We start from the raw sequence: 17,307 nt of genomic DNA, 5'->3' as shown, positions 1-17,307 counted from the left end.
ATGGGATTGTGGCGAAATTGGGTTGCTTTTAACTGAATTGGAATGTCAGCTAGCCATATTTTCTGTATTATTTACCTTTGTGTACCATATTTACTCGATTCTAACAGGCACTGTTTTTCCAGAAAAAGTCATCTAAAAATGGCATGCACATTAGAATCTAGTGAAACTGTGCCAGCAACACCCTGTTGTCATCAGCATCGCAAAATGACAGCTTGCTATCTCTTGTGCATCATAATTGTCGTATTGGCTACTGCAGTCGTTTGCATGGTACATGGTCAGCATGGCCATGGACACCGAGAGGCCTTGCGAGCATTTGAAATGACCTGTCAGCAAGACTCTGACCTGGATTTGAGCCAGAATGGAAGCACCATTTGCAAAGATTCGAGTTCACTACGACCTCTGGTAGCAAAAAAGGTGATCTTGTGTGCCGAGGCAAGTGGCAATCAGGCCATTTCGCGTGAGTTTGGTGTTCCTGAAACTTGAGTGCTTGATTGGCAGAGGGACAGCAGAAGCAAGGCTGAATGGTGGGCCAGTTGGTGGTCTTTTTTCGGCTGGTAAAAGGGACAGCAGAAGCAAGGCTGAATGGTGGGCCAGTTGGTGGTCTTTTTTCGGCTGGTAAAAATTATTCTTCGAGATACAGTAGAGGGACAGGATCTTCCCCAGCAAGTCTATTAGAATGGGTTTTAACGGGCCAGAGAAGGGTTGCTGTCCAGAGTCACCAAGCAACAAAGTGAAGCGTGTCCCCACTGCAGGACTTTGTTGAATAGGTGAAGGATGCATGGTGCTCAATTCTGTCTGCAGCTGTTTGTCACTTCAAAAAGTGTAGAATTTCAAATTCCATGGATGGCACCGACTATGAAACGGCTTTGGCCATTGAAAGTGTCAAGGAGGCTTCTGCCAGCGACACTGAGTGATGATGATTTTGCTGGCCAGATGGGGAATGGCCAGTGATTCAGTGGCACTATTTACTTCACCGCGAGATTAGAGTGGTTGCAGTAAAAATTGGTTGTTCCACGTGAGAAGAAGATTCATTGCTTTAATGAAGCATGAAAATCTGGTGCGCATTACAGTCAAAGGCATTGCACTTCTTGTTTTCTGATTGCGAAAAACAGGTGTGCGTTACAAATGAGGGTGCATTAGAATCGAGTAAATATACAGTGTATAGCTGTCAAATATACCCTTAATTTCCAACACTCATGCGTTGCTTCTGGCTATTTACAGCTGGGAATTGCGCTGGGATTTCTGGTTCCTCCGCAAGTGGTAGGTGGAGATCCAAAAAGTTTGGAAGGCCTGGAAGAGATTGGCCAAGGATTGAGCATCTTATGCTACGGTGTGGCCATCACCAGCAGCCTCATGCTCATCGCCATCTTGGTTGGCAAGTCATGTTTCGCAGTTCTAGTTTTGGTGCTTCTCATTGCTGTCATAGTTGGTAGTGATTGTGGCAGAAACTTTTTGAAGGGTTTGGGAGGCAAAATGGACACCGTAGGTGTCTGACTAAAGTCTGCAGAAAGTTTTGGAAGTGTGCTTTCACTGAAGCTTTTGATTAGACTGCTATTATTTGCTCAGTTTATGCAATATGTGTGACTGCCTACTGCAAGGCTACAGGAAGAGATGTCTAAGGAAGGGCACTCAAAATGCTTGATGCTGCTTTTTTTGCAGCTTTGGGCGCACAGCTTTTTAATACAATACGTTCTGTGGAAACTATCCATTTTATTATACATGGCAGTAAATTGCCAGTTAAGTCACTCTTTAACCCAATTACTTTTGCCGTTTCGTCCATGAGGGCTCAACACAACCTGGGTTCCTGGAAAGGACCATTATTCACTCATGCTGAAAATGTTTCTGGTGGCAAATATTTATGTTATTCAGCTCTCAAGACAATCACAAATCTTGAGCAAGTAAAATTTTTCTTAATTGTGAGAAGTGTGTAAGCATTTAGGTGTGTAAAGTGCGAAGTGCGAAGGTTGTCCTAGTTCCCGCTTCCCTTCTTAAGATGAGGCCGCTGCAGTGGCTCGTTCGTTGTGGTCCTCGGCTGCTGACCCGAAATACATGGATTCAATCCCAGCCGCGGTGGTCACATTTCTATGGAGGCGAAATGCTAGAGGCCCATGTGCTATGCGATTTCAGTGCACATTAAAGAACCCCAGGTGGTCGAAATTATCTGGAGCTCTCCACTACGGTGTCCCTCATAGCCTGAGTCGTATTGGGACGTTAAACCCTATAAAACCAAACCTTCTTAAGGTGAATAATATGCAACTTGCCCAACTCGGATCTTGACAGCTTTCACTGTTTTCTCCCCGAGCTTTGCACTCTAAACATTTGCATAGGGATTTCTGCTTTGCCAACGTTTAGAAAAATTTTTATGAGCATGCAAGCCTTTAGATGCATTTGAGATGGATCTACAGCTAGTTTCCCATTCTCTCTTCTCAGTGCAACATAGCCTTGTCAACAAGCTCTTCGACGATATAAACTTTCTTCTCAGTGTAGCGCATTCTCTTTCGGTCACTTTTTGTTAGAGTATGTAGTCATCATAAACAGCCAAATACTATATCACATTGAAGAATATTTCCTTGCAGGCTTTCAGCTTATCAACTGGCACTCAAGCTAAGTATGCAGTGCCAGGCTCGAAGTTCGAGTCCTATTCCTCACTTTGTGAATGAAACCACGCACACTGCTTTCATTATCATCCAATAATATTATAGGGTCTTTACAGTATGTATCTTCCTCACTGCCTAAAAGCAGCTCGTGATTTTCACCGCCAGTGAGGCTTCAGTCTTCCTGAAAACCATGATCGTGCTCAAAAGAAGTGTGCAAGAAAAAAACAACTTTTTCCTGCTATAAATTTTTGAAACTAGTGGGCAACTAGTTTCATTTGGCATGGAAACTGCTATCCACATTAGCAGCCAAGTATATGGTGCCATCTTTTTATGCATATTTAAAGTGAATATTTTTATACCGGCTGGCAAATCCCCAGCTTCGGAAGCAAATGGGTTAATATAGCATCTGATAAGGGCCAGACACTCTCAGAAAAAAAAGAAAATGAAGAACTAGCAAAAATCAGCAGTCAGCTAAGCAGCTTGAGGGGAATCTATTGATTGAGCCATTTTGAGACCCAGAAAAGGGAGTGAAAGAGCAGGCCTGGTAAATTGTTGATAAGAACGGCACCTGGGCCTCTCAAAACTGGGACAATTTGACAGTGTATAGCAGGTGCCTCAACCTCATCTCACCATGTGGGCCAAGCTGCACTGACAAGTTTTTGTTCCCCATGGGGCCAGTGGTAGAGAGGGGAAAAGAGAAAGAGGTTGTGTAAGCAAAAAGTACAGCATAAACGAATATTGACAAAGGCATTTCAAGAATAAAAAAGCAAACAAATGAACTAAAGCTCTTCAATTACAGCCATTTTATTTTCTAGTTGCTTTTTTTTTCTGTTGTACTAAAATTTTCGAGGCCCTTGTCACAAAAAGCGAATTATTGAGATAGGCTAGCACGAATGGACATTCAAAAATTATGTACCTCTATAGGTTATCAGAGGGGGGAAAAAACAGAGGAAGTCAGTGATGTTCGCCCGGAACAATGGCTCAAATCCTTATGGCTCACGGATCATGTGTTTGAAACCCCTGTTGCACAGCATGAATATTTCCTTCATGGTATACCACACAAGAAACTGTTGCTTGCCACATTGTGCTGCACATTTGCCACAGACCGTGTGCCTTTTCAGGTTTCCGTGACAAGCCACCGCGCCCGCCAAGCAGGGCGCAGGTGTCTCGAGAGCAGTCTGACCCTGCAGGGTACTGGCGCTCTATGCGAAACCTGGTTTGCAACGTAAATTACATGCTGCTGTTGGTCACCTATGGTCAGTATGCTTGGTGCTACATTATTGTTCTTTCATTGTCTGATGTGCTGGCTCATTTATGCTCAGTGCTGAATAGCGTTAGCTTTCTGTAATATTTTTCCTTTTTTTTTTCATTAGAAAAAGAATGAAAAAAACTTATGGCAGAATAAAATTACTGAGTGTTTACTGGGACATTTTGTAGGTCTGTAGTTGTGTCTTATGATGATTCATGAAAGGTTATGTAGAATTTTTATTTGTCTGATATAGAAGCTATGTGAACATCACCATCAGATTTGGTTTATACAAAAGGTGATAAAATTATGACCTGCTTATGATTGGAGCTTCAGTATTGGTGATGACACTGCATAATTTTGGCACACCTTTGTCCGTTTCTTTTGGTAGATTACTTTTTTTTTTATTGGACCCTTATGAACCAAATCCTGTTGTGAAAATGTTTGTCAGTGGACTGAGACTTTCCTCTCATTCCTTATTCAAATGTGTGCAAGCTGTACTCGGGCCCACGACAGCTCTTCTTGGCAGTGAAGGGAAAGCTACAAGGGCGGGGCATTCATAACTGCGTCATTCTGCCAAAATGTTTAGCTGTATGATGGCGCGCCTGGCTGTCTGGCGTGTTGCTCTTCCGCAGTAACTTCATTCGGTTGCTGGAGCAGCTGGCGCTATCTATTTAAACTTCTTGTAACTAGACATGCCTAGCAAATTTTTTCTAATCAAGAAAACTGTTTTTTCTTGACTTTCAAAGCATAATGCTGGATGTTATGTTAGAAATATGCCTTAGAAAACAAATATTCACATTATACTACGTTTTAACAGAAAACTAATAACTACAAGCACGGACTATATTCTACTGTTCAGCTCTGTAGCTTCTACTTCTTTGGCAGAAAAAATTAGGGGCGGTCAATTTGATTGAGGCAGAAGAAATGCCACAGCATGCTTCTTTCACTCGGCAGTCAGTTCCAGTTCTGATCCTGTTTCAATTATGAGTTTATTGTCTTTCACTCTCCAATATATTCCAATTCTGATTCTTTTTGAATTTCGACTACACAACTAGGCAAAATATGTCGCATTCATAGATGACGGCGAGTCCTCATGCCACTACCAGCGCAGTGGCGCAGCAGTTAAGCGATGCACCGCTGCACTGGCAGGTGACTGTTTCAAACACAGCTAGCCGTTGGTAACTAGGGCTTGTGAGACACGGGTTTCTCTTCCCGAGCAATGCCAGAAGCAGCAGCTCCTGCAAACGTCATTTTTGCACGGATAGTTCTTCAGGAGGCTGTATATTTTGCACATAGACCTGCTGTTGTCCAAGCATTTTCTTCTTAGTCATTGTCATTTCTGCTTAGCCATTCTTCCTGTGGTGTCTTTCTCTTCTCCCCTGCTGGTGGAGAGGGGGAAGGGAAGTGCAAGAGGTCAGGGGAACAATTGAGAAGTGGCAGGTGGAGAGAGGCAAATCTCCCTGAAGACCACCTAGCAGGTGGAGGCCTCACACGGACACCAGACACCACCAGACAGTTTTCAACTTTATGGTCCTACTAATGCTATCCCATTAAATGTTGTCGCGGAGTATAGCCCTGTAGTGCCTCTCTGAAGCAAGGGGCATGAGATTTCGGCATTTTTTTAATGCGTTGTATAGTATTATAACCCCATGTTGGAAAAGTATGCCCATCCGTCTGATGCCTCAGTTGGTAGGTGTCAAAGTGGAGAGATAAAGATCCCCCTCTACACGTTCAGGTGCAGGAGAGTAGAGAGAGGGTACGGCATATCACACAGTGATTGCTGTATTGGGTCAGGAGAATGGAGTGGGGATGTGGCCTGTCACATAGTGATCAGCCCGTTATGCTGTAGTGGTGTGGGCTGGGCATTTTTATTTTTATTGCGGTAGCATTAGAAGGTCCACGAAGGCGAAAACTGTCCAGCGGCATCGGTTGCGTCGGTGTCTGTATGAAGTCCACCTGCCAGGTGGTGTTTAGGGGGGAAAATGTGGCACATTTTGTGTTGTTGCATAGGTAGTATTGGAATAGAATCAGAACTGGGATAGATTAACGAGTGAAAGAAGAATGCTATCGCATTTCCTCTGCATCAATCCACTTGATTGCCCCTGAATTTTTAGTTCTTTTTATTGCCCATTCTACTCCTTATCACATGGTGACTGACTGACTGGATCACACCGCCCACTCACGGCCTGAATCCCTTAGCAGCTGCTTCATCCGGGGGGATACTAATGCCAGTGCATACTCTGGCGCATCTATCGTATTGATCGCCTTAAAATATTTTTAAACATTCTTTTTCAGAAATTTATGGATGAGACCATTACAGAGTGCCTTGTTTTTCACCATGCAGGCATCAACGTCGGCACATTTTATGCCATCTCCACACTGCTGAATCGGGTTGTGTTGAGTTACTACCCAGGCCATGAGGCAACTGCTGGCTGGTTGGGGCTGTCCCTTGTTCTCTCTGGCATGCTTGGATCGGTCATCTGTGGTGTTGTTCTCGATGAGACTCATCGCTACAAAGAGACCACCCTTGCCGTTTACGTGTTCTCCTTGGCGGGAATGATCGCTTACACCTTTGTGCTGGGTGTAGGGACACTGTGGCCCTTGTTCGTCGTCACCTGCCTGCTTGGGTGAGTGCTGACTAGTGTACTTTTGCGCAGTAATTTCCTTACTCCTTCAGCAAATACGACATGGCTAACACAAATTTTGCACTGTTTATTTGCTGTGACAGTTTTTTACAGTACACCCATAGCTTGCACAGCAACTGACCGGGTCATGCTTTTCACCCTTTCCCCTCGGGCCCTGACACTCGTGCTTTCAGTAGCACTAGTAGATTACCATTTTACAGTGACAGCTACCAGTGCTAATGCTGCTTGCTTCAGCATTGGCAAACTACACTTCCTGCACATAACCATACTTTTATTTCAATAGAGGCGAAGTACAAAAGTACACCCATGTGCTGTGAGTTGTCAGTGCATGGTAAAAACCACCAGGTGGTTGAAATTAATCTGGAATCCTCCAGTGGCGCTTTTTACAAGTTTAGCAGCACAACAGAACCAGATTATATCGAACTCAGTTAAATGAAAATATTCCTTATATCAATTAAATAATTTCTGAGCACCGTAAAGCTACAGAGAGAGAAAAAAACTTTATCGTCCACCGATATAGGAGGCACCCCTACCTTCCCAACTCAGGTACGCAGACCCGGGAGGGAGTAGGGGGCTCCGTGCCTAGAGGCCTGTGTGGCAAACTGCTTGGTTCTTCGAGGCCTCGGTCGCCAGGTGGATGACTTCGAGTTGGTCTTCAAGTTTAGAGCTTAGAAGGAGAGACTCCCATGCTTCCTCATTACGAATGTTCACAGCAGCCCCAGGCTGTAAAGCTACAGTGTAAGTGTACAGGAAAATGTACAGCTGCATCATCATCATCATCAGCAGCAGCAGCAGCAGCAGCCTGACTACGCCCACTGCAGGGTGAAGGCCTCTGCCATGCCTCTCCAATTAGCCCTGTCCTTTGCCAGCTGTGGCCACCGTATCCCTGCAGAGTTCTTAATTTCATCCGCCCACCTAATTTTCTCCCCCCCCCTGCTGCACTTGCCTTCTCTTGGAGTCCAGTTTGTTACCTCCACTTTGTTGGAGTCCACTTTGTTACACCAGCAGTTATCTTGCCTTTGCATTGCATGCCCTGCCCAAGCCCATTTCTTCCTCATGATTTCTTCCTAATGATTTCGACTAGGATGTCATTACCATGCATTTGTTCCCTCACCCACTATGCCCATTTCCGGTCTCTTAACATTACACGTATCATTTTTCTTTCCATAGCTCGCTGCGTTGTCCTTAACTTAAGCTGCAAGAATTAGCCATCACGTCTGATAGATTGAACTGCGGGCAGTACCAAGCGACTCAAAAAGCTGGCTTTCCCTCAACACATCTCGGATGGTTAGCTTCCTCGCAGGTCTCATCGATCTTCGGACAACTCCAGTCGACTCAAGAAGGTGGCTTTCCCTCAGCTCACGTCTGGAGATTAGCTTTCCCACATGGACCTGTGGGTGCTACGGTGCTACGTAGCATGCGCTGACCAATGATGACACAGATTATCCATGACTTTAGTGCCGGGGGCATACACAGCCAAAAAGTTTTTAACATGTTGCCCAGTTGTGCCCGCGCTCTCACATGCCTGAAAGCCTCAACCCACCTGAATCCCACGCAGCACCGGAATGAAAAAATGACAGCCAAATGAAAAATGCACCCACCACCTACCCACCCTCCACTTATATTCACTCTCCAGAAGCTCCACCTATACACTGCAAGGGGCCTTCATCTCCACCCTATGTATACCCACCTCATCTCTCCTGAAGCCTACACCCACCAGACGCCCACAAAGCAGCAGAATGAAAAAGGAACAGCGAAATTAAATTCAAAGATGCAATGGGAGGGGTTGATTGTAAAAGCAAAATGTAAAACTTATTCTGTTAATGCAGATTTGTTGCATCATGTCATATAATTACTGGCCAGTTTTTACTCTTTACTTGCACCCATTTCTCATGTCCCTCTTCATGGTGCAGGCCTCCATTGAGAATGAGGCAGTTGCTGTGCTTTTTCTTCCCTTGTAACCAATTTATTACGTCACATTTCTGTCTTGCCATTTTTGTCACTGTTTATGATATTAAGTGCTGTATCTTTTGCTATACGGTTATTGCACGGATCATTGTGGATTGAGCAGTGTGACCAGTGAAAGCATTCTGAGCTGTCTCTATGGCAGCCCCAGCAAATGTGATGCTTGCTTCACAATTACTTATGCAACAGTTGCACGGCGACTGACTGAAGTATGCTGCAGCGACATCATGATTGCACTTCGAAGGATTGAGGCCATTCTAGGCACACCGAAACACCGTTTTTGACATCAAAATATCACTCTTTTTCACAATCACACCTGTGACAATTGCAAGGTGGGGCTCACAGCTGTCACCGCTGTGCACATTATGTGGTAACATAGATACCTTATCATTTCGCCATGGTGGCTCAGTGCTTATAGCACTCGGCTGCTGACCCGAAAGACGAAAATTCAATCCTGGCCGCGGCTCAAATTTCGTTGGAGAGGCCTGTGTACTGTGCGATGTCAGTGCAGGTTAAAAGAACCCCAGGTGGTCGAAATTTCCGGAGCCCTTCACTAGGGCATCTCTCGTAGCCCGAGTTGCTTTGGGATGTTAATTAACCCCCATAAACCAAACCAAGCCGTTTGTTGCTCCGGGATGGCGGTGACCACTTTTTATTAACACGTATCCATTGTGTATTAAGGAAGCCAACAGTCACTGAAACCAAAGAAAGCATAGCGGAATGTTTCTATCTGTCTTAAATTTGTCGTGTTGATCAATGGGAAATTAGTAGAAGTATATGAATATTGAAAATTTTTAATGCGAATCAAATGTGGATGTGAAAAAAAAAAATGGCACGAATATTGATTATCTCTTCAATGTGAAAAAAATATATTTCATAAAATGATAAACAGGAAACCGCTATTGCCTTCATTTCTCTTCAAAATCGTGTATGAGCTTTGGAACTGAAATAAACAAAGCTAGGCTGGCTCAGCAGCAAATAAAGAAAACATGGTCTGCACAGAAATATATACTACTTGATCAGAGAGCATAACAGCATGCCACCTATAGTGTGGTCATGCAAAATAGAACCCTTAAAATGACACATGACTGGCAAATAAAAATAGCCTTGTCAAGCCTCTTAAATTCACAGTTCAAGGGGCCGGAAGAAGTGCTTGGATTACCTGAAGACCGCTTTATGAGGCGCGCTGATTACAATGCAGTACGCAATAAGCTGTATCTCTGTACGACTGCTTGCTGTGTTGTGGTGCCTCACTTCACCCCTTCGGGAGCCACATGCAAAATTCCGCAAGTGGGCTTCCCTGCATATCAAAGTTGACGATAACGACGGCAGAGCTCACGCTAGGAGAATTATGAAGGTCACAGGACAAATGCTATGGATATGGCGTTAAGTATAACATATTATGGAAGGACAAAAAACTATGGGGATGCATAAGTGACCTTAAGAGTGGAATGCGATAGCATTAGATTTCACATTTGTCGCAGCTTCTCTTTCAGCTTCTGTATGTGTTTGCGTCATTTTCTTTGCAATTTTCGGTCTATCAGCCGCCATATTCGAGATGCTAGCTGCAGTAGCAGCTATCCGCTGTGCTGTGATAGTGCGGACGTTTGCATATATCACATTTTTTTCTTATTTTTGATTTCGATTTTCTATCTAGGTTCCTGTCTAGAAACTAGGTTGCTCACAACCTGGTGGGCAGGTTGTGATGACGTCGTAAGGCCATGTAACCTCTCTCGACAAATAATTTATTTATTTTCCACCTGCCACAGTGGCAGGTTGCTCACAATCCTGTGGTCAGGTTGCCATCTGTCATGGTGGGCAAATGGTGATGATGTCACAAGGTCATGTGACCTCTCTTAACCAATCAGTGAACTTCATCTCGGACATCGGCACGGTTTTGGTGTGATGACAACTCTAATGCTATCACATTAAAAAAAAACGGCACACTTTCTTGTTGTGATAGTTCCTAGCGGGTGGCCAGCTGTCTTGTTCTCATCAGTGGGAAAGTCTCCTTGCGAAGTTTCACATGAAGTCAAGCCTACCAGCATCCAAATGCTACTGATCTATGTGATGAATGACAGAGCAGAAAGAGAACAGGACCTTTGCATTGTTTTCCTGCCATAATAAACTCGATCGTCGGAGAATTTGCCAGATATTGTGGTTTTGAAATGACTGAATTTATGATAGTCAGCGTAGTATACGATCGCTGGAGAATATTCAGGAATTTTTGATTATTCTGAAATTCTCGAATATCAATTTCTCGAATACAAGTACGAAGAGAGCATCAAACATCTTCGATTTGTATTCAGAATTCTGAATTATCATGCACTCCTGGAAATTAGTAGTTCTATCATTTTGTGGCTGAAAGTTAATTGATTAGAAATTCGAAGAAGCAACCACATGCCACCAGTCGGATTCGAACAAACAACCTCTGTATATCACATGCAGTGCACTACCAACTGAGCTATGGCAATGGCGGACCAATCTTTTACTTTTGAGGGTATTTATGTTGCTTCTAATCTAACCTTGAAAGTGTTCACCAGCACCAACCTCGTCTATTATGGCAGCCAAAGAATGTCCGGTATTACCATGAGCGTTATGTGGAACATTATCGAGCGGTGAGGGGGGCAACTGAGGAAAAACCCTATTATGTTACTTATGGCGGCTAAGAAATAAATTAGTGTGGGCAAAAAAAAGAAATAAAATCAAAATTGTCCAGCCTTGTAGCAAGACTGCCAGAACTGAGGCCCTCTTTATGCTATTGAGCAGAAAAGTTTGGTTTAGGGGGGTTTAACGTCCCAAAGCGACTCAGGCTATGAGGGACGCCGTAGTGAAGGGCTCCGGATATTTCGACCACCTGGGGTTCTTTAACGTGCACTGACATCGCACAGTACACAAGCCTCTAGAATTTCACCTCCATCGAAATTCGTCCGCTGCGGCCGGGATCGGACCCGCATCTTTTAGGCCAGCAGCCGAGCACCATAACCACTCAGCCACCACGGCGGCTCTGAGCAGAAAAGCATAGGAGTTGTTTCTTCTTCTGCTTTCTATAATAAATTATCTTTCAGCTGTAAAATGATTATCAGCCATAAAATGATTACGTTACTAATTTCCCATTGATAAAGACGACAACATTTAAAAAAAACATAGAAATGTTTCTCTATGCTTTTCTTGCTTTCGATGACTGTTGACTTCCTTAATACGCAGGCCATAACAAGCCCGTCATTTCCATATAGATATTTATTTCTATTGTTGGGCTAACCATCTTCATCCAAGAGGGCAATTTCTCTGTTACCATATTACCAGTCAAGGCTTGTTTTGTCAGCCAGTGAAAATTAAGTTTTATGGACTGCTCAGTCGTGGGGGTTTGTTAAGCTTCAGTATGTAGATGAGAGTGCTCAGAGGCATAGCTGGCTTGGTTCTAATTAAACAGGCTATGAGGAGGACCTGAAGTCACAAACTCTGTCACGAGGCGAAATAACTAGTGCTCAGCTTGTGAGCTCTGTTGCGCTCAACAATATCTTGTGAAGGGTTGTGAGTGTTTGCTCTGGCAGAGACCGCTGATGTGTCAACCTGACAAATTGTTTATTGGCAAAAACATGGTGTGCACTTCGCATTCCGTTTTCTTCACTGTGTGACATTCGCAGAAATAAGGCAAATATCTTAGGCTCATTTCTGCTACTCTTGCGCTATGCAGCTTCTTCATGACTGGCTACCTTCCACTGGGATTCGAATTTGCGGCCGAGGTGACATTTCCAGAGCCTGAGGGCACATCTTCAGGCCTGCTCAATGCTTCAGCCCAGGTGTTTGGCATCCTGTTTACCATGGCTGCTGACCAACTCATTCTCGCCTATGGTGATCGCACTACCAACTTTTCCCTATCAGGTGCTTTGCTCATCGGCTCCATACTCACAGGTATGTACCTTTCAGCCCAGCAAAGATTGCTCACTCTGCTGAAACCATCCATGGTATCATCTATAGCTGGACCACATACACATATGTTGTGTTTATAAAATGCAGTTTGCCAGCACCAAACCTTGCCTGCAGCGATCCATTCAGATGTCTGCCAAAGCTGTGTTGCATTGCTTCTAAGGGACGCATGAATGTGTGAACTTAATAAAAAAATGGCTTGCTTCTCCTGGGGAGGATGAACTTGAGAACTGTTGCCAGTTACCAACTCGGTGGCCAAAGTGGCAGATGGGATCAAGTGAGCAGGTAGGCAGGTGGGTTCAATGAGGTGGGGTCTTGCCACACCACACTTTACAGCCGTAGCCAAATGTATCACAGTAGACCTCTTCTGTGGAGAATGTAAAGTGTATAGCTACATAATTTTACTGGTGATGATTGTTAATGCTAAAATATTGTTTTCCGACTATGGGCAGCAAAAAGCTTCTCCATCGTATGCATTATTTTAGCATTCACAGTGCAGAGAGAAAGAGAGAGACATTCATTGTAGCAGGCCCTGTTCATTCTTGCTGTGTTGCAAAGTTTTTGGCTTCAGATTTGCATGGTCAGGTTGGTTGTAGTTAAAGCAGTACGTCAAGCAACCCAGAATTTCCTTCTTAGTTACATCTTGTATTGAAATCACAAGAAGAAAAAAAATTGAATATCTACACTCATTCTTATTGCCAGTAGCTTTTTAGTGCCTCACCTTTTCTTTGTTTTATGCCATTTTAGTTTCCAGTGATACTACCGTACAAATTCATGTAGGGGCTGCACTTTATTTGTAAATTCGGGTGTGAATTTTGAAGGTGCAGCTTATACACGAATTGAAAAAAAGAAACGTGTAACTGTAAATTTTTTTTCAATTACTTAGTTCAAAATAGAGGGTGTGGCCCATACATGGTGTAGCCTTGCATGAAGTCATGCAGTATTGCGCGTATGTAGCTTGCAATCCCACCGTTCTCATAAAGTAGCCATTCAGACCATGCATCATATTGCATCACCGTCAAGGTCATCATCGCTGTTGTTCTCATTACTGTCATTGCCAGTCTCTACTGTAGGACAAAGGCCACTGTTTTCAAAATAGCCCTGCCTTGCTTGAATTGCAGCCATGCTATTCCGGAGAAATTTCTTATTTCACCACTCTACCTCATCCTCTGCTGAATTCTTTTGCATCTTTCGTACTTTGCTATGCTCTGTGACTCTAACTGATGGTCCTTGTCTGTCTGCTGATCGCATTTTTATTCCCAAGATAATGGAGACACAAATTCCATCTGCAAAAGCACTTTTCCAGCTGCATTTCCAGCTGGAGTGGCTGGAAATGGCATTTGCATTTCCACTTTTAGCTGGAAAGGGAAGGTATTCCAGCTGGAGCTAGCTATAAGCAGAAATTTTCCAGGTTGATGTGATTTTTGGTTCCATAATCCAGCTGAAAACAGTAGCCATTCCAGCCAGATGTAGTCGAATCTTTATATATTGAATTATTTTTTATTTCAGAGAATCAGAACGTCCTCTTGAAAATCCCATGCAAAAGCATAGCACCATTCGCGTTTATTGTACTGCTGTTTAGCAGAACGTTTGATATATTTAGCAGTGCACCGTGCCTCTGCAAGGGGTGCTTCATAACAGCACTGTTCAATCACTTCTTGCATGTGGAGATGGGTCAGATGCACAGCCTTGGGCACCTGCCGGCAGCGCTACCGCTGTGAAGCCACATAATGAGATGAACGTGGGGAGTGCTTTAGAGTGGTCTTCGATCTCTTGTACTCATTTTTCATGCCACATCGCTGTCATATGGTCAAGCCAACCTAACTAAAGCCTAGCGGCTGCCTTTGCTTGGTGTGCTTCACTGTCATTGCTGGTGTGCTTCACTGTCACTGGCATTGCTGAGACCAACTGTACCTTAATTTTAATTAAATTATTTGTAGTGAACTGTTAGCACGATCAGACCTCTTATAATAGGCAGTGGCTAAAAGCATTGTCCGCAGCAGTTTCGATGAGAAGCAGGTTAGGTTTAGTGCACTGCCTAGAGAGTGGTGCGCTGCCAGCACGTCGTTGCAAGAAGTGCACAACTAGCGTGGGTGCAATGTATTTTTGCTTCTAGGTTGCAGATTAGCTAATAATTTGCCATTTACTTATATATCAAATTATCGATATGTCAAACTATTTTGCAATCCCGTTTGAATTCCAGCTTATCCGGTTTTTTTCTGTATTGGCACAGGCCAAAAAGGGCTGCTATTTTTGTTGCAAAGCAGCTATAGTCAGATACAACTGAACTCTGCAGTGACCGTGACAAAAAGTAGTTACTGTTAAAGCTTGTCTTGCTACCTAAACAAAAAGCTGATCAGTAGATGAAATTATCAGCATAAGAATATTAATGCCTCTGGTTTCTTTTACATACTAATCAAACATCAGCAAGGTGATTTCGTTCTCTGTTCTGATTGGTTAGTGGATTTGTATCCTGCTACAGAAAATTTGATCTTCTGGTTTTAACTGTACCTAGAACAAGGATTTGCTTTTTCTCTGGGAACTGTTCTAAATGACTTCTCCATGAGCTCCACGAAACAATCTTCTCTGTGAACTACTCTGCAGTCTGAGTTGTTTGGGCTGCCATATTTAAGTTAGTTAGGTTAAGCTGTTAATTTAAATGCTGGTTTTCCTAATTTATGTTTTTTTTTATTTGTTACCTCTGTTGCATAACTGAAAGGAACAGCTCATATTTCTTTTGGAATAGAACCTGAGGAGATGAGTACTTTTTTCTTTTTCCCAGAACACAAAAACAGTGAACATTTTTGTTGGTTTTGAAAGTTGATATTTTTCCATTTGAACTATGGTGGTAACAATATTAAAGCAGTAAGGCAAATGTAGCAGGGGGCGGGAGAAAGTTAGGTAGGCGGACGAGATTAAGAAGTTTGCAGGCCGCGACATGCAAACGGCAGGGTTAATTGGAGAGACATGAGAGAGGCCTTTGCCCTGCAGTAAGTGTAGTCAGGCTGATGATGATGATGATGGTTCTCTGCAGTCTTTTTGATCTTTGGAAACCTCAGTGATGTTTTCCAATTGGGGTGATTGCAAGTGGTCTGGCCATCATTTTGAATTAATTCCATGAGAAACCATAGCAGTGTACCTAAGAAATAGCTAGTGGGGTACTATTTCTGTCAGACCCACATCTGAAAATTTATTGACTAGCTTAAGAATATTCATATTAAGTGTTAATTTGTACACTTGCACAGGCATTGTATCCTTTTGGTTTGTGCCCTTTGTTCATTTCAAGACACGTGCTTGCTGCGGCATGTCGTGCATTTTTTAGTTTGTGTATTGAGCACATCTTTTGTTTTTTGCAGCACTAATTCGCTCGGACCTGAGGAGACGCCATGCTCAGCTTCAGGCTGAACCAGCAGCTGTTGTGTCCACATGACTATTGCATCTTCGTGACCTGAACGATGAGACGGGTTCTACCTATACCATGAGCCTCCTTCCTCCTAACTGTTCTTAGCTGCGGGGGTGATACCCCTGAATCTTCCAGTCATTCTACGAGCATAACTTCCACTTCATCCCCAGGCCTATAAAGATACATCAGGAGGCTGCACTAACTCATCACCACATAAGCATATTGCAGGAAGGGAATGGTGGGTGGGGAGTGAGAATTAGCACATTGCCAGAGCAAAGAACAATGCAACAACAAAACTTATATTAGAGGCAATGAGACACTGCTCAAAAAAGCACTTGTCCCATTGCTCTCCTTGCATTGTCTTTCTTGTTGCAGTGTTATTTACTCAGGAAGTCATTGACTTTCATCATGATGTATGGCTGCTCCATGGCTAAGCATGTGTATTCTTTCTTCATTGATGTCTGCTGTAGGACTGGTTGTATTGGAGAGAGGCTTCAAGCTTAAAATTGTGCAGTTACTGTTGGCGACATGGTTTGCTGTGACACAGCTGTAACACATGTTCTAGAGCAAGAGTTATTCTATAGGATTCCCCTTTAGAATGTAGCGGGGTGTGCCTGAGTAAAAAGTATTTATATAAACACATATGTTGTAGCTTATATAGCATACTTATGTTATATAAGCCTTAGTATGTTGCGTGCAATGTGTCCTTGCAAAATGTTATGTTTACTGGTATCAGTATTAATGAAAACTTGCTGCAGGGTATAATGAAGCATTAGGTGTTGTGTAGCTAGTGGGATATTAAGAATATATCAAATTGCTCTCCGCCAAGCTAGCACGCTTATATTAGCTTTAGTAATTGTTGGTGTTTGTGAACATTTTTTACAATATTTATCTTATAAAAAGAAGAAATTACAGAGCTAAGAACAATGATTACTTCTGTCAGAACTTCGTATAGAGCGACAAAAGGGTGTGACCTTATATTCTGCTGTCTGCAGCATACTAGTCTGAGCACCACCCTAGAGTCTTATGCATAGCCAAAAGTATTTTCAGGGTATTGCAGAACTGCACTTGTCTTTCATATTTACGACAAAATGTGTTCACACAATGCGTTCTGCATGATCTCTCCAGTTGTTGCTGCTGACAGGACAGAATGATTAAAGTTTCCGGTGCTTCCATAACCACGGGCTTTCCCATAGCGGCTGCTATCTGAAGTGCTTCCTTTTGTTGTGCAGTAGGATTCGAAGCTTTGTAATGTTGACTTTACATAAATGATTGGTGCCGTCTTCTTAACTGTCTGTGTGTCTTAATTTAGTAGTACATGGGCAGTCGCTACTGCACACTGCCTAGAAGCATCGAAAACTGGTACAAACTGACTGCATGGTACCGTATTTGCACGAAAATCCTAAGATGGGGGTCGACTTACAATCAAAACCAAAGCATGGCGCCATAAATAAAGGCGCGACAAAGGAGGTATCACGCATGTTACAGCCTGCTCACATTTATGCTGTGCCGCTCCAT

General features: G+C 43.3%; 1 protein-coding gene across 4 annotated transcripts in view; it reads left to right on the top strand.

Annotated features, from left to right (window-relative positions):
* Nucleotides 1-17,079, top strand: part of LOC144126050 (choline/ethanolamine transporter flvcr2a-like) — a 70,849-nt gene extending 53,770 nt beyond the window's left edge. For all 4 annotated transcript variants that reach the window (XM_077659953.1, XM_077659954.1, XM_077659955.1 and 1 more), the window contains exons 6-10: nt 1,222-1,375; nt 3,719-3,853; nt 6,191-6,473; nt 12,154-12,371; nt 15,743-17,079. In XM_077659953.1, coding sequence (XP_077516079.1) covers nt 1,222-1,375; nt 3,719-3,853; nt 6,191-6,473; nt 12,154-12,371; nt 15,743-15,816 — 864 coding nt within the window. In that variant the 3' untranslated portion in view covers nt 15,817-17,079. The remainder of the gene's footprint in view (nt 1-1,221; nt 1,376-3,718; nt 3,854-6,190; nt 6,474-12,153; nt 12,372-15,742) is intronic.
* Nucleotides 17,080-17,307: the final 228 nt, after the last annotated feature.

Source organism: Amblyomma americanum, chromosome 3, assembly GCF_052857255.1.
Source record: "Amblyomma americanum isolate KBUSLIRL-KWMA chromosome 3, ASM5285725v1, whole genome shotgun sequence".
Lineage (NCBI taxonomy): Eukaryota > Metazoa > Arthropoda > Arachnida > Ixodida > Ixodidae > Amblyomma > Amblyomma americanum.
Note: the sequence above shows the minus strand (reverse complement) of the source record. Positions and strands in the feature narration are given on the sequence as shown.